Source organism: Centroberyx gerrardi, chromosome 5 (genome assembly GCF_048128805.1).
Source record: "Centroberyx gerrardi isolate f3 chromosome 5, fCenGer3.hap1.cur.20231027, whole genome shotgun sequence".
NCBI classification, from domain to species: domain Eukaryota; kingdom Metazoa; phylum Chordata; class Actinopteri; order Beryciformes; family Berycidae; genus Centroberyx; species Centroberyx gerrardi.
The window spans coordinates 31,701,279-31,724,056 of NC_136001.1; the positions used below are offsets into that span (position 1 = coordinate 31,701,279).

The following is a 22,778-nucleotide window of genomic DNA, read 5'->3' on the forward strand; positions in this document are numbered from 1 at the left end:
GGGGAAAAGCTGGGGAAATGAATATGTGGTCCGATGTTTGTTTATAGGGTGAAGGCTCTATGTGCGCTTGGAGAGAAAGTGCTTCAGTCATCATGCATGGTGAACATGCTCTGGCAAACCTCTGGCAAACCCCCTTTCTGTGTGTGTGTGTGTGTGTGTGTCTGTGTGTTTACTTGTGTTTGCATAAACCCAGCAAGCAGTTGACGGACAGCGACATGCAGGACAACCCAAATGAGCACAACATTTTTGACAATATGATATTATGGCACGATAAAAAATCCTATTAAAACAGCTTTGGAAACCGTTTTGAACTGAGAGCAGAAAGATATTTAGGTCCAGATTTGACAAACAATGCAGGCAGCAGCTGTATGGACGACTACAGGTGTCTCGACTTTCATTTCGGCGCTTTATTTACACTGGTTTTCAACATCGGTGCAGGCTGTCGTATCTATTCAACGTCAAAATGTTTGCTAGGTGTGTGTGTGTGTGTGTGTGTTTGCGTTGTGATGCCTAAAAGCATGCTTCCCACCTGCCTGTCAGTGCTAAGGGCCAACGGAAAAAAGACAGGGAAAAAGCTGACAGTGGCTTTTCACCTGTCCGTCATCACCCTCACTCTGACACAGATACAGAGAGAGAGTGTGTGTGTATGTGTGTGTGTGTGTGTGTATGTGTGATCTGTGTGTGTGTGTGTGTGAGTGGAGCAGCATCAGGGCATTGCAGGGGGCAAAAACGGCCTCTTGACTCGACAGCAACTGAACCTCCGGCGCAACGCAGCCATGTGCGCTGGGGGAAAAGCAAATCACGAAAAAAAAACCAGTCCGTCCGTGTCGCGCCCCTCCTGTCGTTCGCGTCCGTCCTCCGACAGGCTCGCCGTCTCCCTTTTTTTTTGACATCCCGCACTCCAAGACGAGTCCACCCCCCCCCCCCCCCCCCCCGAAGCAGCAGCAAGGACAGAGGGCAAAACAAGCCTCCTGTCTGACCCCCGTCCCGACCCCCGTAAAACCCCCCCACCCGCCCCCGCCCCCGCCCTCGGGTCCGGTACGCCCCTTCGTCTGTCCGTCCCGTCCCGTCCGCCCCGCTCGTCCGTCCCTCCGCCTCCTCACTCTCGACAGCGTCAAATAAGTTAAACATTACAAAAATAAGAAAGCATCGACAACCATGAAAAACAAAAAAAATCAAATGTGAGAGTGAGGCAAGGGAGACAGAAAGAGAGAGAAACATTTTTGCCTTTTTTTTTTTTAGGAAATCCCATGCATAATGTATCGATATCCTTTAAGGTGGTATAAAATGAGTAGGACGTCAGTCTGTCAGTCTGTTCCCATTGACCAGTAGTTGGGGGTGGAGGGGGGAGGGGGCGGGGGGGGGGGGGGGTGCTCTCGAGCGGGAGAAGAGGGAGGTACACAGGACTCTCCCTCCCTCCCTCCCTCTGGTCCAGGTAAAGTGGAGGAGGTGAGCGGGGGCGTTCGTTTTGTTCGTCGGCGGTGCCCTCTGCGCGCCCCCCCTCCCCATCACCGGCAGGTGTGCATCTCCACCATCTTGCGGCACTGTTTGCATTTGACGTAGCAGCACCAGTGGAACTTGCAGCTGCACCTGTCCACCACCTCCACCTCCTCCGTCTGGAAGCCGCGGCCGCAGCACATCAGCTCGCAGCCGTCGATGGCCTTGGAGGTGCGGTTGCACTGGCGGCCCGCCGTGCCCAGCATGCCCGGCGTGCGCGGGTCGTAGTCGCAGAAGTCCGGGCTGGGGTCCAGGTAGACCAGGTCTTCGTCCGTGTGCGGTTTGAACTGGGAGTTGCGGGGCACCAGGACCTTGGTGGTGCCCACCTTGCGCTGCTCCACCTCGGTGGCGCCGTCAAACTTCTCCTTGATGACGTTGCCCACCTTGCGGAACGGCGGCATGGCTTTCCAGCAGGTCTTCACCTCGCAGGAGCCGGACACGCCGTGGCATTTACACTCCACACGCATGTGGGACAGGATGGCCTGCGGAGAAACCAAACCACTGTGGGTTAGCCGACACAACCTGGGGCAACAAGGGCGTAATCACACTATGCTGCTTTTTGGTAGGAAAAGTAGAAAAAGCACTGTTTTGTGCTGAGTGAATTCACCAATGATCCTTTTTTGCGTGTGCTATTGAAACGACTTCAGTGAATGACAGTGAGTTACCTTCCTGCCAGCCTCATTGTTGTGGAGGTTCATGAGGGCCCGACTGGAGGACTGGCCTTTACTCCTCTCCCTCACATCCACAAAGGACTGAGAGAAGGCCACTCCATAGGCGATGTTATCACTGCAGCCTGACCACTGGAACCCTGTGACAGATAGGAGGTTAGAGACAGGTAGTGGCATCTGTAGGGATGGGACGATATGCTTATCTCACGATACGATACGATACGATATAATACGATACGATACGCAATATGGGGTTCACGATTCAATACAACCACGATACAAATAAAAGTTAAATGACAACAAAGCCTGACACAAATCTTTCTAGCGATGGCATTGGCTCGCTAGAATGTAAACAATTTAAAAATGTCATTACAAAGTGCAAATAATATAATTTGGATGGAGAGCTTGTGAAATTGTGATGGTCAAGCCGTCTCATTTGTGATTACTGCAGCAGAATAAAATGAAGCTAATATCACAACTAATTTCTCTGCTTCATGATACGCATTGTCACGTTTTTGTATTGCGATATATTGAATTTCGATACATCGTCCCATCCCTAGTTATCTGTATTGCACAAACTGTACTTTAAACATTGCACCAATACTTCACTTTAATGCTACTACTTTGCTATTTTCTCTCTATTTTTATACTGATTATTGTGTTTGGATGTCAATCAATGCCCATCAATCATCTCTTCTGTCTCCTTCTTGTGCATGTGTGTGTGTGAGAGAGAGAGAGAGAGAGAGAGAGAGAGAGAGAGAGAGAGAGAGAGAGAGAGAGAGAGAGACCTACCCTCTGGACTGACTCCATGAACGTTGCGGTCGCAGCCACATTTTTCCAGTTCTCCACTGCTGCAAGCCCTTGTTACCGCAAACGCCACACTGGCTGCTGAGATGGCGTACACAAAGGCTGCCTCACGGGTGCCTAATACACACACACACACACACACACACACACACACACAGCCATATTTATTCATTTTGTAACTGAAAACAATCGCTGCTTCTGAATCACAAAATATGCAGTTTATATCCACATAGATGAAATATTAGTCTAAAGTCTGGAAGGATTTGAGCTGATATCAGAGCGATATTTAGGTGCTGATTTCACAGCAGGATCAGCATCTAGTCGACATCAACACGTTTGCTGGCGGACGTAGCGCCGCGCTGTGCGTCTTACCCTGGGTGACCACCTTGCCGAACACAGGCATGGTCTCCAGGGTGGAGCAGTTCCACCGCCGGTTCCGAAACTGGAACTGACACTCGTCTATAGCCAGCTGGGCTCCTCGACGCACCGCATCCATCACCTCCACACTGCGCTTACAGATCTGCACCTGGAGCACAGACAGACGGCTGCAATTACAGTAGGTAGGCTACAGCATCGTACAGTACAAAATGAATGCATCGATCACGGAAAATAAATGACACCATGGTGGAGACGATTGGCAGCCATTGTTAATGCAAGTGATTCTCAAAGCCTCATTTCCCATAAACCCTGTTGCTTCCGTCACAAAGAGGATGTTGCTGACGATCTTGTGTATTTGTGGTAATTATATTAATATCCCAAATTGAATGTGGCTGTGATTCACAATCAGAGTCACTCTGACTGTGACTCCCACGATGTTACTGTATTCAGAAAGAACACGCTGCAGCCATTTTGTCTTTTCTCCTAGTCAGCATTTCATTTAGACTTGCAGGTACCATTCAATCAAAAATGATCCCTAAAAGGACAAATAGATTACTTGTTCCTTTCTATTCTTGGTTTACACAAAAATTTGTATTTTAAAATAAAAGTAGATCCGGTCTCCCAAACAGGAACTATCTCTCCTAAATGGTATCCCTCCGCTATGTTCTCTTCTATCAATAAAAATGCTATTTGGCAAAATTCTGTTCTAAAACATTGGACCCACAATCAATTGAAAATCATAGTAGCAGGATCTGTTGTTGAATCTGCTCACCAACGTATTAAATGTCAGTTTTCAGTCTATTTTCATGGCCTCATTCAAATGAATGGGAAGTAAAAATCCAAACACTACAAACTCGTCCAGCTGCATCCGATCTTGCCGATTAGTTTATATTCTGGTTTTCATGGCGGTCAAGTGCCAAATAACCCCCATGTTAAAACTAGGTGTAATACTGCTTTAAGTGGAGGCGTGTACCTGTCTCTGGATGAGGCCTCGTAGCCTCTCGCACGTCTCCTCGTCACTGATGCTCCCCACCGACGACAGCTTGGCCAGGTACCTGACAGAGAGAGACACAACATCTTCAGTATGCAGTCGCATCATCATATCCTCCCTACGGAACAGAGGGAACGTCTTCAGCTGGGTGGAGAGATCACGGAGAGAACAAAAAGGAGTAGAGGAAAGGCTTGAAAAGCACTGAATCACCACATCGTTCGTTAAAGGCGCTACATGTATAATTTAGTTTTGAGACATCGCATCGAGACCGAAAATTGTCAGCCTCTACCAGCTTCTACTCTGCATTTTACATTGTTTCTCCACCTGGTCAGATCTGGAGGGAAATCTGCTGGATTGCTTTACGGCACAAAACAGGAAGAGGTTCTGTTCTTCCAGAGCAAACGGAGCTAAAGCTGAAAGAGTTTCTGGCAGCAGATGGTGGAAGGAGGGAAAGGAAGATGGAGAAATCACTTCCAACATGTTGATCCTCTTCAGGAAAGACAAACTGTGTAGCGAAGCCAGGGAGGGGGAGGGGGGACAAATAGGAACATCCTCTTTGTGACAGGAAACAGCAGGGTTTATGGGAAATGTAGTCTTAATTTTGAGAAACACATAGCACTAACAATTCCACTGGCCTAAGATAGAGGCTAACAATTGTCTCCACCATGTTTTCTGATTTGTTTACAGTAATTATACCAAGGCATTGCAATTAATTTGACAGTGATATATTGATGTTTGAAAAAGCTACACATAGCACCTTTACACCATGGATGCTTTGATTCCAGTCAGTTTAGTTCATGGAGGCTTGGTTCCCATGACGTTGTGGGAATGTTTTGGCTAAATGTCTGGTTGTGAGGACACTGAGAGGAGGGAAAGTGGCTTATCACACACACCACCTCCAGGCCAGACAGGTCAGGGAGATATACCGCGCACACACACACGCACAATCCAAGATGTGTGAGAAAATGACATCCGTCTCGATGCCCTGACCCTCACACACACACACACACACACACCTCACCTCACTTCAGTCTCATATCTCCAGTCCCAGCTGCACCTCACAGAAATAGGCTTCCTCCTAAGCTGGCAGTGCGTCTCTGTCTGCACTGCTGCATGTCTCCATCTTAACAAGACATTTGGCCTCATGTTGAGTCTTCAAATCGTGTTTTTCTTAAAACAAGTGAAACGTTTTGCCGGTAGGGTGAGATAATTCCACTTGTTTCCAACGCAGTTTTCACTTGATACAGTCATTTTCTCAGCTCCAGTCCTCGAACCCCAAGTACTGCTACTGGGTTTCATTCTAGCCATCGAACCGTTACGGATGTAGACCAGGCAAATGCAATTAACTACCTGGTTGGATAGAAAACCAGCAATACTCTGGATGCCAAGGACTGGAGTTGGGAATACTGATCTAAGGTCGATTAAGAAAATGTCACTTGATTGAAGAAACCCCTTCAAACAATCTGATTTGCATTGGAAACAAATGGAATTTTTACACCACTTTGGCAGATTTTTTCCACAAAAATGAATTTAAAACTTAATGCCAGATTTACTGACAAACTGTTCTCAGCAAGTGACTGACTTTAGAGGATTCTCTCAGCTGTCTGGACACATAAAGGCTTTGTGTTTTATCCCATCCAGACCATACTGACTGTTAGACCTTTTCTATAGGCCTGCTGGTGTCAGTCCTCAGAACCTCCGGACTACCACGCAAGCCCCTTTAGAGACGGACAGCTTTCACAAAATGAACGTCAAACCGGCCCTTATTAGAGGAGAATTCCGCCAAAATTGACTTTTAGGCCCTTATTCTGTAAAGGTAGACATTTTTCCTCTAAAAAAATTCTCAAGCTTGTTTTATGAGTTCAGAGTTATGAGTTCTCAAGACCACACATACCTCTGTAAAGCCCTGTTCGCCTGTCTCAGTCGAGCCATGGCACGGCTCCAGATGGCAGAGGAATTCTGCTGCCAGGTTATTGACGAAGACGAAATGCATCATGGGATCATATTAACCCTGTTTTACACTGGTTGCCTCTACAGATTGGTATAGAATTGATTTGACCTTTAACCCCTTATGACCTAGGGCACAGTAGTAGTAGTATTAGTACTACTAAAAATAAAAGTAGTAATAGTAGCAGTAGCAGTATTATTACCTCCGTCAACAGAGTTTGCCCCGTTCTGTCTGTCTGTCTGTTAGCAGGATAACTCCAAAAGTCCTGAACGGATTTGCATGAAATTTTGTGGAAAGTTCGGTCATGGGCCAAGGAAGAACTGATTTAACTTTTCACACCGATTGGCCAAAGGAGGGCGTGGCGGTGGGCGTGGCTTCTCATATAAAGGCATAGAACTTCCGAACGGATTCACATAACACCATCAAACTTTGTGGCCTATCAGCAGACAGACGAAACCCTCCGAACCCTACATTATTGTCCCAGTCAAACAACATGGAGGCAGTGGAGAGCTTAGACATAGCCCTAATAGCCCTAATAGCCCTAGTAGCCCTAGTAGCCCTAATAGCCACTGAACAGATATAGTGCTGATTGGCCATGTGGTGTTGTGATAATTGTGATAATCGGTTACTACTTTCTCTACTACTACTGCTAGTTAGTATTAGTGGTAGCAGTATTAGCACTCATTAGGACTCATATTAACACTTGAAAATGTGCTGTGTGGTAGTATTATATATTATACTTCTACAAGTGTGATAGGTCAAACACCTCCTCCTCTCCATCCACCCTCTCATCTCCTCTCTTCTCCTCAACAGTCCAGATAATCTCTCTCTCTCTCTCTCTCTCTGATAGCCTTCTTCTTCTCCTCCTCCCATCCAGACAGCGTCAGTATTCACCACTCAGCGCTGTGATAACCCCGGCCCTCGCCACTCCACCACATCTCAACCACATCCGCTCATATCCACCGCTCTGGGATGACCTCACCCTCTCACAATATAACACACCGAATGTCTTCTTCCCTCATAAGGGGGGGGGAAGATTTTGTCCCAAGGACGCCCATATGGGAAGATTTTTGTTGTAGACTTAGTGTTGCAGGGTTCCCATTCCCATCCTGATATTTCTGGAATATCGTGGAATTTTGAGAGGTGTGTTCCAGACAGGGGAAGCTAAGACATTTTCTGGGGGAGTCAGGGAATTTTACAGGAATATACCAGACTGTGTCACGTATTCATTGCATTAGCTGGTGCTTTTCAGTCCAACTGGAGTGTTAAGGTCATGGAAGCACTTTGACTTAGGTATGGAAAGTCCTGGAAAACTCCTGGAATTCTGCCTCCTGTTGTCTGGACGACAACAGCGGTAAGAGTGAAACCTGTGATTAGAATCGTCATTCCTATAAATTCTCTAGTTCAATTACAGCAAAATGAAACTATTCCTCGGTTTGCTTGGGGATTCCTGCACTTTGAGAAGCTAACCACTGTCCTAGAATACCCTGCGAGGTTATTTCTCTTCCCAAATCCTACGGGTCCTGCCCCCGCGGTGTGGAGCCGGTCCAGCCCGGCTCCGCAAAGCCCCGATTTGGTCGATTGCAGCGCGATGGCACAGCGAGCGAGGCTTTCATCAAAGCCATGTGCTGCGTTTGATCCCCCTTTGTTGTGAAGCGTAGCCTTGGGCAGGGCGCCGTGTTTGGGTCCACACACACACACACACACACACACAGCTGGGAGACCGTCAGACGGCCGATAAAGACAGACCTATGAGAACCGACCCCAGCAAGAACTCACCACCGCAAACAGAAACCTGTCCTCTCTGACTGCCAGTACCACACACACACACACACACTCACACACACACACACACACACACACACACACACACAAAACACACACGCAGACAAAAGCAGCTGGATGGCATCCCGCTGGCCTGACGTTCACCCTGGAAACATTTAATAAACATTGGATAAGCTATTATTCAGGTGATTTTCTGGATGTGTGTGTGTGTGTGTGTGTGTATACATGCGTGGGAAAAGTTCAGAGCAGGCCTTGGGCGAGTATGTGTGTGTGTGTGTGTGTGTGTGTGTGTGTGAGAGAGAGAGAGGGAGTGTTTTCAGTCCCCCGCTCGCTTTATCTGTTCATTCGGGAGCGAATACCCTCCGCTTCCCAGAGCCGAGGTTAACAAAACATCTTTGCCAGGGAGACGGAGGAATCAACCCGACGCTACAAGGACAGAGAACACCCCCCCCCCTCCCTCTTCTCCCCCCCATCTCATCCCCATCTCTCTCTCTCTCTCTCTCTCTCTCTCTCTCTCTCTCTCTCTCTCAGGCCTGTGGTGGTTTGCGTGCTTAAATCCCAGAGGCCTAAGCCCGGTGGAGCCAGTGGTGTTGTGAGGGCTGCGATGCGTAATGCAACATAAACACACAGCGGCCTGCGAACGCACCGCGCTCCAGGTGGAATGCCCCCCCGTCCCCCCCTTCCACCCCTCCCGTCCCCCCCTTCCACCCCTCCCCGTCCCCCCCTTCCACCCCTCCCGTCCCCCCAAGCTAAATTCTAGTCGGTATGCCCCCCCCTTCCAGCCCCCCCCCCCCCCCCCCCACTCATTTCTCCAACCTACAGTTGTTGTCATCCCACCATTCATACACCGTCGCTTCATTCAACCTCCCTGCATTTTACAGCGACTTACAAAGTGAAGCAATGACTGGTGACTGTCGTGATATTATTATTCAGTCAATGTGATAAACTATTAGAACTAGGTCACCAAACTATCAGCTTAGAGGGAAAATTGGTCCTGAATGCAGATTTTTTTTGTTTTTTTAGATATACCTTCCGATTTTCCACGATTTTTGCTTAATCTTTACTCCACAAAATCACATTTGGACTCAGGCTAAAGAAAGGCAGGAGCTCATACCTTGCCACACCCACTTGACGCCCATGCAGGTTGTCGTCTATGGACAGGACATGGGACAGTGGGCTAATACCAAAATGATGACTTCCACGCATCGAGCGTATATACTAGGTTCTCAAAAATCACTTTTGAACCCAAAACAGGCCATAATGCATATCATTTATTGCATTCTAAAATGGCTAAGAAAGCCTGAAATCTGCATATGTAGAGCCAGTTATAAAAGCTGACATTTTATTGAAATAAGTGCTTCATGGTTTGCTGGCTGCTGTATGCTCAACCCTAACGATTTGGGAAAGCTCTTGTCTAAATAAACCATCGTTTTACCTGCACCCACCTGTGCTATAGAGCAGCACTGATTTGCTGCCTGAACATACTGTATATGACCATTCAGTTTCAGGGACGGAGACCCCAGATTATCATTATTTTTAGAGTTATTTCTATTGACATTGCATTTACAGTCAGATAATTTCTTCTTTTTATCAACAAAATAAATACATAGCTAGAATGACTTTTTAGGCTGAGATGAGGCTGTGTGTTTTCTTTGGTGGCATCGCTCCCACCAAATCCCTCCGACTTTAACTCCCAATACCAGAGAGAGGGAGAGGATATAGAGGCTGGGAGCATCTGCATGACAGTAACATACTTCAATACACTTCTAAGCCAAAAGAGACCCAAACCTAGCTGGAGTAACCCCTTTACTTTTCCACTGACAGACACCGAAAAAAAAGAAAAGAAAGAAAAGCTTTACATAAATGCTGGTAAACTGTAGCACTCTCTCTGTGCCTCCATCATCTCTAATGTGTATTTATATGAAAATATCCTCACGTTTACCTTTCCAGCACTGAGTACACAGCAGAGGTACACAGTCGGAGGTAAATATAGCATGGATGGGAAATGCAAGGAGGAGCGCTGCAAGACAGAATCTAAGAGACGTCTTTCTGGAAAAGGCACACACACACACACACACTGCATATAAGCATCATCCTGCCCTTAAAGATCTAAAAAGCATCAAGGTAAAGATATGCTTTGGCAATATCGTTCTTTACTTTCATACCAATAAAGCACAGTGGAAATTGAAATTAATTGATTTCACAGTTTTACCGAAACAATCCATAAATGCTGCTGGTAGAGCAACAGCAGGCAGCACAGATCCAAAGTGTGTATAAAGACACGGTGTTGTTCAGTAGAAGTTGACAAGTCAGACTATGAGACACACTGAGGTGTGACCTGAGCTAACCCTCCCTGTCCCCTCTGTCTGCAGTGGACACATGCAGCGTGCAGCGCATAGAGTGACCTGTAGAGGGCACTATACTCTCAGTTTACCCTCAAGACACCCTTCATCCAGCTCTGAACCCCGGGACCAAGCTCAGCTCACGGGTCCCCTGCAGTCCCTTCTTCCCCTCTGAGACGTTTGTGGGACTCCTAAAGGCTTCAAATGTTCGAGGTAGTCTAGTGGTTCTCGGGTCTTAGGTGCGATTCCCGCAACGGCCAATATCGTGCCGTGCGTCCTTTCAAAGTTTCCCTGAGCAAGACTTCTAAACTCGATCTGCTCAATCATAGCAAGTCGCTCTGGGTAGTCAGTTGTGTCCCTAAATGTAAATGAAGGAAAAAGAAGGTAGGGAAATAATAAACGTTCCTAAACATTCCTAAAAATGATCTTGCCACCTCCTTGGAGATCCAGATCCCTATGTTGAGAACCACTGTAAAAGAGCAGCATTTAAGGGTTGGATCCATTAAAACGGTGTTGCGTAACGTCATGGTGAAATGCTTGAGCTGTTATTTCTTGTTTTCTATGGATCTCTAATGCTCTTGTTTTCCCACTAAAGTCAGTTCAAGCGAAGCCGATGAGGATGGAGACGCATAGGACTCCATAGATTTGCACCTGTTATTTCCTAATGTGTTATTTCCTAGTGTGGATTAGAGGCAGAGGGAGGCAAGAAAGAGTGAAAGCAGGAAAACGAGGAGTTGCGGAGAGAAGAACTGACCCGGACTAACCTCTCCGTACTGAACCTGGTGAACCTCACACTGAGCTCTGAAGCAGACCCAAAGCCAACGAAGAACATCAGTGTTCATGTTGGATTGAAATGAAGACTTTTTGGGCACAAAAAAAAAATCCTCATGTTCATCATTCCATACTTTTTAGCAGATCCAGTCTGTAAAAGGATTAGAATTTTCTCAACTAAAGACTTAACCAGACAAGTTGGATTGAAGCCCCATGTCAGCAAACCCTCACCTCAGAATTTGAACAGTTTCTCTGTTCCCAGATACCTTAGTCCATCTAAAATGATCCTATCCAGTGTTCAATGTTGGATTGAAGTGAAGAGCTCATTTCCAAAATATAAGTCTCTATTTTTAGAAAAAGGTGGACTCGATGGAGAAAAAGGACTTGAGATACCTGCTATCCTGTAAAAGTGAGATCATTTGAAGGATTTCATTCCGAAATGAGACATCCACCATTTGAGAAAATTGACATCTACTCTAACAAAATAATTATGAGAAAAAGTTATTACTCGTCCTAAGAGTTTAACTTTACAAAACGGTTATGGTTTTGAAGATAGAATCATCTGTGCTTCTGAAATATTGACTGATGAATTCCAGGTGGTACGTTTTTTCCAAAATGGACGCATAGCATTTTGGAATGAGACCGTTCATTCGCTTTAAAAGGATAAGTGAGGTTTTTTATTTTTTCAAGAGTTCAAAAAGCATCGCTATTCTCAAATGGTTGAAATCTCACGGATGAATAAAAGATTACAATATAAAAAATCTGAAACGAAACGTCATACAGAAGTCCATATGAGACACTTTTTTTTCTACTTTCCTTAATATTAAATAGTATTAGTGAGAAGAATGATTTTACCTAGAGATAAAAAAAAACTCACTGCTCACATTGTTGGGTGGTGATGTGTGGGTGGGTGGGTGGGTGGGGGGGGAGTTATTGTATAAAGGACTATGTGGATTTAATTTTGAGAGTCATAATGCTCTAAATAGCCTTGCTCTCATGTATTCAATTACACACATACAAAATAAAGGTAGGAGGGAGAGAGAGCGAGAGGGAAATGAGTTGCGCCCTCAGTGGAAAGAACGAAAGATAAGAACGAGGGGAGGATGGGAGAGGAGAGAAAATGGGGGGAAAAGGTAGAGAGGATCAGGAAGAGAAGAAGAGAAAGTGTTTAAGGAGGGAGGTGAAAATGAAAAGAATCTGATGAATGTGTCCTGAGGAGATTTAAACACATGATGACAGAGAATGGAGAACAATTAACACAGTTACTGCGAAGCTCGTGGGTTGCGCTACTATGGGATTGTGTGTGTGTGTGTGTGTGTGTGTGTGTGCGTGCCCACGCGTGTGTCTGGGTGTATTTATATGCTGCTGGCTCCACTAGAGCTCATTTCCCCCTAAAAATAACATGCTCTGCCAACACCACAACCCTCACACACACACACACACACACTTACACACACATTTGGGAAAAGAGGCAATAAAAGCCATGAAATTAACCTCCTGCCTGGTGTTAGTGCCGTGGCCCCAAAAGGCTAGGAACCAATTAGTGTGTGAGCGTGTGTGTGTGTGTGTGTGTGTGTGTGTGTGTGTGTCAGTATATGCTCATATAATGTCCACGCATACCAACTTCATCCAATCTAGTCTACAGCCTGCATTTATGTCACCGTTCTCTCATTCTTCGTCCGGCTCTCTATCTTCGTGGTTCTCTCTATAGAGGGCTTTCAGGTGATGACACACCGTCTGGCGGCCATGTTGGAGGTACGCAGCTGTCGGGCAGCAGTGACTGAGAACAGCTGATTGCGCTTCTAAATGTACGACTCGGCTGCCGCGACACAGTTCGGTAGACGTAGTTCAGTTCTGTGATGTTTTGGGAAACGTCAGTGATTAACTACCGCATTGTAGTCGTTGAAGAGAGACATTTCGAATTAAGTATGAAGCATTGATCGGCGAACGCCTGTTCACTTCGCTGGATCAAGGACATTTCTGACAGAAACTCCTACAACCGGGCTTGTAGTCCTTTGTAGTTTTTCCATGTTTTATCAGCATGAGATCTATTCTCTTTATACTCACCCTGCGCATTCAAAAACCAGCAGCTTTCATCGATGAAAAAACGATCGTTATCTTGCAATATCACACGTGATTATACACGACCGAATCACAGTTATGCTGATCTACAGTATAACAGCACCGCCTCCAGTGTGATACTGCTTTTATACAATAGTTCTACAAACAAAGCTATTTATCAAGTAATGGTAATTTGAGTAATTTGAGACAGGAGATTCTGATTTTTGTCTTTTATTAATCTCCGGCAACATAAGCAATTCCCACAGGATTCCACTGCAGCACATAAACTGTTTGCATTAGAGCAGCTGTAAAGCGGAGTGATACGTGTAGTAAAACGTCCCAGTGCTGCTACACTGTATATCACGGAATGCCTCTTGTCCAATCAAATTACTCGACCGGAACTACCTGTTGTACAATGCTAATCATGGCTTTTTCTGTGTTCTGATAATTTATGTGAAATGTATATGGTGTAAATAATTTGTTGTTACCTTTTCACAGTTATAAGTGTTTTTTTCTGGAAGTCATAAAATGCTAACAAGCTAGCAAACTTTTGTGCAAACTTCCGCTCAAGAGAGGAGTCATGTTCGCATTTTGAGACTTCAAGAAAAAACATTTTAATGATCATCAAGGTAACAACAAATTATTTACACCATATACATTTCGCATAAATTATCAGAACGCAGAAAAAGCCACCACAGAAAATGTCGATTTATTGTTTTGCTCCTAGAAATTGAATAGGGTTTCGCACCTGTACCGCACTCTGTAGGCGTGACGTTTTTTGCCGCGTCATCGCCGTCGTGTTACGTCACCTGAAAGAACTCCATACCTCCTTCTCTTCCCTTCTTCCTGCTTCTTTCTATACCTCTCTCTCCTCTCTGGTCATCCTGAGTGATGCCCGGTGGCTCGAAGTGTGTCACGATAATTTGTACACACGCCGGTGACAAGAGGGCTCGAAATAACATGCCGCCGCTTTACCTCGCTCGTGTGTGTGTGTGTGTGTGTGTGTGTGCGTGTGTGTGTGAATGAAGTGCGCGTGCGTGAGAGAGAAGTGTGAGGCGCCACAGTGTACCGCAATGCCAAGGTCTCTGCTTTCTCCTGTTACCCATCAGCTGCCATCTCTTTAGCACCTCACCATGGTTATCCAGGACATGTGCATGTATGTTCACACGTACACACACACACACACACACACACGGAAAACAGAGAGACCACGTGAGAGATCGAGACAGAGAGAGAGAGAAAGATCAGTGTATGTGCTTTTTATCCAGAATTATACATAAACTACATATTGCAGACACACGACACTAACCGAACAGAACAGCAACATTTTGAAATCATAAATATTCTGCCTAAACCAGAAGGTTCAGTAATAATCCGACCGCATTAGTTTCCACATTTCGGTTGATTTGCTGCCATCTGCTTTTGCCGCATGCTAGACAGTAGCACGGGGCATCCAGAACTGGCCGTACTGTTTCCTAGTGAAAGTGAAGTCAGGGCATGAATGTTTAAAAAGCAATTACTCAACGCTTTCGATGTTTCAAAGGGGATGAGCTTTCTTAAGCAAATAAATGGAGATTATAATCCTTTCTCCGGGGCAGATTCATGACAGTTTAACTAAATAAATAAATGAAACTGAGCACTGCCGCTCTGTTTTGGCCTTTTCTTCAGACGGATGCCAGCTTTAATCCTCCTTGCGCCACACCAGCGCTGGAAAGTAACTGTTTACAACTACTGTAGTTACTGTGCTGAAGCCCATGCTTTCACCGATACTCTGTCTTCTAAAGTGTTTCATTCTGCTCTGATTTTACTGTGAGTAAAATATTTCACAATTCCACCCTCATAGGCACAAGACGCTGCCGCTTCCTCTCAAACAATGCGTGTGTGTGTGTGTGTGTGTGTGTGTATGTGTGTTAATATGTGGTAGTATCCTGTAAGTGGCTACCACTCTGCAGTGCGTCTAAGAGAAATGACTGAAAGCATGTGCCAGCGTTGAGGGAGACGCGAGCTTACATACTCACTCAGACAAACACACACACACACACACACACACACACACACACACACACACACACAGATCCCTGGAGCAGCGTGCAGGTGCAGCAGAACCAGTCGGTGCAGGGCAAGAAGAGGAAGAGGAGGAGGAGGAGGAGGAGGAGGAGGGTGATGACGGACAGATTAATGAAGAGTAGCGTTCAAATCTCTGTGCGGTGAGCGGGACACTGAGCATGACTCAGCAGTTTGGAAAAGTGACCAAAAACCATCTTAGCCGTTCTGAATTGTAAATGACCACAAATGTTCGAGAAATCTTTCATTTTCTAATCAGTAATTATTGAATGTTATTCCTCTGCCGAGCAATAAGGTTCTCGAACAGTAGCTAAACAAAGTGGCTGCTAAGTGACGCATAAGAGTGGTGGTTTTCACTTATGTTTATGTTTCACTGTTACTTTATTGGGTATTTTACAATGGCTTTGAATGGGACTCAGCCAATTAGAACTGAGAGCCGCAACTATCTACTACTTTAATGAAAACCCTTTAATGTACCGTTCATTGCAAACAGACAATGTTTCAAGCAGTGGATGTTGATTATGAATTTGTGATCTGTTTAGTTGTGAATTAAATATCACTGACTAGCAATATAAAGTCATTGTTGTCCTATCATCAGAACATAGCAACATAGCAAAACATAAACCAAAAAAATAACCGGCTTAACCGCCTATGTATGTATACAAGGTAGGCTACTTTAATCAAGATATGGGCCTATATAAAAATTCAACACCTATATTATTATAATTATTGCTGTCTCCTGTAGCCGTTTTTGATTAACAGTAAAAAGAAAAATCACAGCCATAGCCATGCATGCTTCGGACACTCATCCCAATGCTTTCCACTGAAATATTCAATTCACAACAAGCCAACAGTGATAACACTCACAGGAATAGACCGCATGGTAAAAAATAACCAAGTGAAAGTTAAGTAAGTGGCAGTCAAACTCCGGGATGACGGAAGATATTTGATCACGTCTGCCACTGTGTCTTGTCATTTTTAGCCTTTTGCCATCTAAACGATGAAGGCAAACAAACAGCAGCCATCAGAGCATGTATATATAGTTCATTAGAAAGAGGCAATCTGTTGTGCAACATAAAAACACCCAGGCGATCATTCCACAGCTGTCACACAAACCAAAGTGTACTCAATAAGATCAAGCGGCGCACTGTATACAAGCAATCGCTATCACCACAGCCTGTTTGCTTCATAGCTGCAATATGCTGCTCATCTAATTGCTTCCCACACTTTGACCCCGTGTGTACCTGCTGCTGCTATGCGGAGCTGGAGGGGTTGACGTGTTGAGAACCCAGATACACAACATACAGCTCTGCAGATTTCCTCCCACAGTGTAATCCCGTGCAGCAGCCTGGCAGCTCTGCAGCCTGCCTGTACATGCCTGCTCTCCGCTGCTGTCACCACGCCTTCAGCCCCAAACAGCAGACTTACCCCGCACTCAGTGACAGAGAGTTCACGGGTAGGCAATGCTGTTTGGCAAGGATCTGACAACAATATCGGTTAGGCTGTCTGCAGTGAAAATGTACTGCGGTAATCCTATCGTACATTTTTAGAAGGATACGATACATATATATGTCATTGGGAATATTGTAGTGATACCATAGGATACACAAATATACCATAAATTATGATAAGGTCACTGTAAACTCACTATTGAGTCCCTGTAGGAATAATATAGGAATACTATAGTGATTTTTCATTAGTGAATTGTGTCACATAATGGAAAATCATTACAACTTCTAATGTTACGCAACCTGTTCTGCACGATCCATGTCACCAGGCCGCACCTGAGACTCATCTGTGTACAAGCGGCTGCTGGACTGCTTTTTCGAGGGTGAGGACGGGACAGTGAACCCCCTGAGTGCTCGGCGCCGGGTGTGAAAGCGTCGAACGTACAGCGAGTGAACGGCAGCGGAGAGCGGAGCGGAGCCTCTGTAGGAATGCAGAAACCCATCTAACCGCCTCCCACAGGCTGCTGGGAGAGCAGGCACACACACGCGACCCGACCGACCGGCCCCGAGAAGAGGTGGCATGATGATCACACTGTGTGTTATCCCCAACCCCATAGCAACTACTGCCAGGCTGCCCCGAACAACAACAAAATCACTATAATATTCCTATAGGGTGTTTAATAGTGAGTTTATAGTGACCTTGTTGAACTTTGTAGGTTTTTTTTTTTTTTTTTATCTCCTAAGGTATCCCTATAGTATCCCTATAATATTCATATAGTGTATCTGTGTAACTTTATATTGTTAATAGTGATTTCATTGTGCTTTATAGTCTTTATATCCCCTATGGTATCACTATAATATTCCTACCACATTCCTATAATATTCCTATAGGGACTTTATAGTGTGTCTGTGGTACTCAATAGTAAAATGATCATGACCTTATCGTACTTGATGGTAATTTTTATCTCCTATGTTATCCTTATAATATCCCTATAATATTCTTAAAATATTCCTTTAGGGTGTGTGGTTCATAGTGAGTTAATAAGTGATCTTATTGTACTTTTATATTGTTATCCCCTATGGTATTACTATAATATTCCTATAATATTTCTATAGGCACTTGTAATTTTGCTGTGGTGTTTGTATAGCATCCCTCTACATTTTATAATAGGATAGTTATTTTTTTCAGCTCTTCGATGCAGTCAGACTGTCGGACACCTGCCTAATATGAACTGCGTCAGTGACTGTGTTTCTCTTCACAGTAAATGAAATGAAATGTTGCCAACTACAAATTGAAATGAACCAGTGGCATTAGTGCTTTCCCCCTGGTCCCACATAACTGAGGAGTATCAATACAGATCCTATAGGGTTAACCAGTTAACCTAAACCAGTGGTTCCCAAAATGGGGTCTGGGGACCTCCAGGGGTCCTTGAGGGCTTTTCAACATGAGGTTTAATTTCACAGTGACCACAATACGAGGGTATAAGGATGACTTTTTATAGGTTTCACTCATCTAAAGTATATACAGTTATGCAAATTCCTATTAAATCATAACCAGCAACAAAACTCTTCTCATATGGGATTCCTTAGGACAAACTCTTATCAAATGAGGGTGTAGTGCTTAGTCTGGCTCCCTGATGTGACAAGGTTTGGGTAGAGTAGACCAGGTCTCACCCTTACAAAAAAGCCATGTGAAAACCCACCTGAGCACGTGCTTTATGGACACATGTTGGTTTTCACATGTGAACAACTTCTTTCATGTTGCATTCTGACATCACAGAAGTTTTTACTTCACATGTGAAAATTCCAATTTGTAGGTGAAACATGTTTTTCTTCCACCTTTTTTTTTTTTTCCACATTTCCACCTGCTATGACATGATATTTGTTTGACATGTGAAAACTTAATTTCACACGCATAGAGACAATTCTCAGGTGAAAAAATGGGACATTTCACATATGAACATGTGAAATCAGACCAGGTCTCACCCTTACAAAAAAAAAGTCATGTGAAAACCCACCTGTGCTTTTTTTGGACACATGTTGCTTCTCACATGTGAACAACTTTTTTCATGTTGCATTCTGACATTCACATGTGACACTTTTTTACTTCACATGTGAAAACTCCAATTCATTGGTGAAAAGTGTTTATCTTCCACCTTTTTGTTCACATTTCCACCTGCTGTGACATATTTGTTTCACATGTGAAAACAGGTGAAAAATGGCATTTTCACATGTGGACATGGGAAATTTCACTTCTTCACATATGAAAACCCAACATGCGTCCAAAAAGCACATATACACTTTTCACATGTGCCTTTTTTTTTTTTTTTTAGTAAAGATAATGGTCTTGGTGGGGGGATAAAGCAGTGCTGGTAAGTTATTAAGTCTGTCAGTGAGAGTGTGTGGATGAGGGGAATAGTATGGTTAACCATTAACTGGTCACTGAGCTGGAGAGAGAGGAGGACAGAGGAAGATGGTGACTGGAAGAAAAGGATGAGAAGGACAGGTGAATCGTGATCGTGGAGACGAAAGGATGAAAGAAGAAGAATCCAAGAGAGTTCCAACTTACAGCCAGTTACTCGCGTTGGCCGAGAGCAGCGCAAAGCAGAGCATCAGGACGCACCGCAAAACATATTCCTCGGTCATCTCGGGAGGGAGGAGAGAGCGGTGAAAGATGAAAATAATCCCGGGGTGAAGGGGGGTCGGTAGCCTCGTATGGAGGGTCCAAAGAGCGGCGGCGGCGGCGGCGGTCCGGAGAGGGACGGAGAAGACTTTTAATCCATCGTCCCGCATCCGCTGGAACATCCACCGGGGGAGGCGCGGCGGAGACGCGCAGCTTCACGGTCCGTCCGTCCGGTTCTTCTCCCCTCCTTCCCTCCTCCTCCTCCTCCTCTCCGCGCTCAGAAGGGACGGGAAGAGGGGGAAAAGAGGGATGCTAAAAATACGGTTGAATTAAAAAAAAAAAAAAGAAAAAGAAAAAAGGAAAAACTCTGAGCCACGGGCTGAATCGGACCCTTCTTCTTCTTCTTATTCAACTTGTTTGCTTTCCCTCTCGGTCGCGCGTTAACGCCGGCGGGAGAGCGCGTGGAGAGGCAGTTCAATAAAAAGGAAAGCTAAATTAACGAGCTCTCGGGCTTGACTTTTACGGTTCTTCCTGCTCTCTGAAGGCTTATCACCCGCTGCCGGGTCCCGGTCACAGAGAAGCGGAGCTCTCCTGCTGGTGCGCCGCGGTCTCTCCAACTCTCTCTCCTCTCTCTCTCTCACATACACACACACAGACATACACACACTCGTACGCGTAAAATACGCACGGCTCTTGCTCACACACCACCGTCTCTCGGTGCGTCTGGCAGAGGAGAGAGTGTGTGTGCTGACTTTAGTTGAGGGGCGGCGCGAGGATATAGAGAGGTATGGCAGCGAGATGGGAGTGAGTTTTTTGGGGATGAAGGAGGCGGGTTTAGTGCGTCGGCAAGGTGGTGCGTGTGTGTGTGTGTGTGTGTGTGTGTGTGTGTATGTGTGTGTACGGACGGACCTATGTGTGTGTTTAGAGGTCTCCTGGGAGGATGCAATAGCACAGCCATTCACTAATGCCCCCCCACCCCTGTCCAACACACACACACACACACACACACACACACACACACACACACACACATCTCTCTCTCTCTCTCTCTCTCTCTCTCTCTCTCTCTCACACACACACACACACACGCGCGCACTCCTCAAACCGCACACACTTCTTGGCAGCACCTCACACTCCCTGTCACACACTCAACCAAATATTCTGCGGTCAACAGGCTATTTAAAGCTTGGCTGCAAAATGTCTGCATTTGAAACCAGCAAATCCCAATAATATGACAAATGTCAGCTACAGCCTATTGATTGATGAAAATGTTGTAGGAGTATAATAAGGTGAGGCAGCCATGCTGGCCTGATGTAATACCATGGAGGACAATATAACACATCAATATGACTCACCTGATCCTGGCGCAGTACAGGAAAAGCGAGGTGGAGTAGAAATGTCTTATTGTAATTTATTTGCATATAACACAATTTGGTAAAAAAAAAAAAAGAAAAAAGAAAAAGGGGAGATGGGGAAAGAGATATATAAACAAGGAAGACTTCCCACGGAATTGAAACAATAATAGTAGGCTATTGGTAATAATTGATGCAATTGGGACATATAATATCATAACAATATGATGAAAAGTGTAGAAGAGCAAACACATAATAAAATGAAGTAAATAAATAAATAAAAATAGAATAAATAACATGAATAAATGATACACATTTTAAAAATAATAACAATAAATTAAAGAACAACCAACATAAGTGGGAAAAAAAAAGTCAAACAAACCAAGCAAATAAACAAAAAAAATGTATCATGGTCACTTAGGTGTTATAGTCATATTGGTTTAAATGGGGATTGAAATGAGAATTGTGTGTGCACATCAGAGAGAGAGAGAGAGAGAGGGAGAGAGAGAGAGAGAGAGAGAAAGCCTGTCAATACACAGAGAGAGAGAGAGTGGCTACGTAGAAAAGATTGTGTTGAAAGATCTGCTGAATCTGCTTCTTTGTGAAGTTGTTTAAGGACAGTGAACTCTTAACATTATGCAGATCTGATCAGCGCCACCGACGACCATGTGATGACGACCAGGAACAGGGAGACTTTCCAAAACGAACGCAGTATGGTGACTTTTTATGTACACAATATTAATGAAAATATAGTACAGAAACTGCATCTGCATCTTTTCAATTCAGAAAGTTCTATTGGCCTACATACAGCTCTATAGGCATCCAACCAACCACTGACCAATGTAAGCATAGGGACGTCATTTTTGGTGCAACGTATTTTGTTGACCGTTCAGAAATTGCATTGACAGTATTAGGGCCAAGATTTTTTGTGTTCCTATCTTTAACAAATGAGCAGATTTTGATATTTGACATCAAAGCATATGGGAGAAAATCAGGAGAAATGACCTGGAGAACACACAGGAAAGAGGAGTCTCCTGGGAAAATCAGGACGCTTGGCAAGTAGCCTATAAGATCAGCAGCCATGGTGCAGACACATCCCACATGGGCCGAGTTTTAAGCTGTGTGTGTGTGTGTGTGTGTGTGTGTAAGGGTGGTGGTGGTTGAGGTTGGGTCTATGAGTGTGTGTGTGTGTGTGTGTCGTCTAATCTCATTTCACTTATTGGGTTTTAGGGAGCTAAGAATACACCCTGCTGGGACGAGACGCTGCAGCCGCGCCACCAGCTGTGTGCAATGTGGCTCCTGGCAGCCAGACACACACACACACACACACACACACACACACACACACACACACACACACACACACACTGGTGCTCTCCGTACGGGCTGACAGGCCATCTTTCAGAATCTGGATACTACAAGATAAGATGAAACTTCATTGGAAATGAGGAGAAAGTGGGGAAAAGTAGTCGGATTCAGCCGGGGGAGAAGAAGGGGCGAAAGGAACCGAAACACACGACCAGAGCGTAAAATAAGCAGTAAAACCAGCGACTGACAGGAGGATCAAGAGCGCACTTCTCATCTGAGCGGAAAAGTCTGCAGGTTCTTCAGAAGAAGCCGCAGCTTCTGGACGGCAGAGCCGAGCCGCTGTGGGAACCCGCTGACCTACATTCTGCCTCTTCCAACCTTCTGGTCCAATCGAGCTGATGTCTGCCTGGAGGAACACGCCGCTCTACGAGGAGACGGGCGGCACCTGCGCCGAGCGATCGCGCGCTGTTAATGCGAGCCGGTCCGGGGCGGTACGGTAGTCGGGTGGAGGCTTCGGGCGACGAACAGCGCCCAGCGTCGTTTTCCAAGGGTTCCCAGAGGTCATCGGCGTCGGCTCCGGGGCTGATTGGCCAACAGAGGGGGGAAGCGAGTAAGGCGGGAAATCACTTATTCCTAAGAGCTAATATCAAATATCAACTTCCAATATGAGGACAAAGGGCAGCACTCTCTCAGATACTCGCACAATGCTTGAATGAAAGTAAAAGTCACTGCTGG

At 45.2% G+C, this 22,778-nt stretch overlaps 2 protein-coding genes across 2 annotated transcripts in view; one reads left to right on the forward strand and one right to left on the reverse strand.

The window, feature by feature from the left end:
* The window catches only part of snrpe (small nuclear ribonucleoprotein polypeptide E), a 90,959-nt gene that overhangs the window by 33,698 nt on the left and 34,483 nt on the right, over positions 1–22,778 (forward strand). The window lies entirely within an intron of this gene.
* wnt4 (wingless-type MMTV integration site family, member 4) lies at positions 1,067–19,665 on the reverse strand. The gene is made up of 6 exons (XM_071917333.2): positions 19,330–19,665; positions 4,324–4,405; positions 3,345–3,498; positions 2,958–3,089; positions 2,163–2,305; positions 1,067–1,979 (listed from the first exon to the last, which is right to left on the reverse strand). The coding sequence occupies exons 1-6, from the start codon at positions 19,563–19,565 to the stop codon at positions 1,509–1,511; spliced, it is 1,218 nt and encodes a 405-aa protein (XP_071773434.2). The 5' UTR covers positions 19,566–19,665; the 3' UTR covers positions 1,067–1,508.

Bases quoted from the DNA above. Each gene is read 5' to 3' on its own strand.
- wnt4 (XM_071917333.2), bottom strand. From the start codon at position 19,565: ATGTTCCAGCGGATGCGGGACGATGGATTAAAAGTCTTCTCCGTCCCT. The intron at 4,406-19,329 runs GTAAGTTGGAAC...TCTCTCTGTCAG, and splicing joins GCCAACGCGAGTAACTGGCT to GTACCTGGCCAAGCTGTCGT. The intron at 3,090-3,344 runs GTAAGACGCACA...TGTGTGTATTAG, and splicing joins CGGCAAGGTGGTCACCCAGG to GCACCCGTGAGGCAGCCTTT.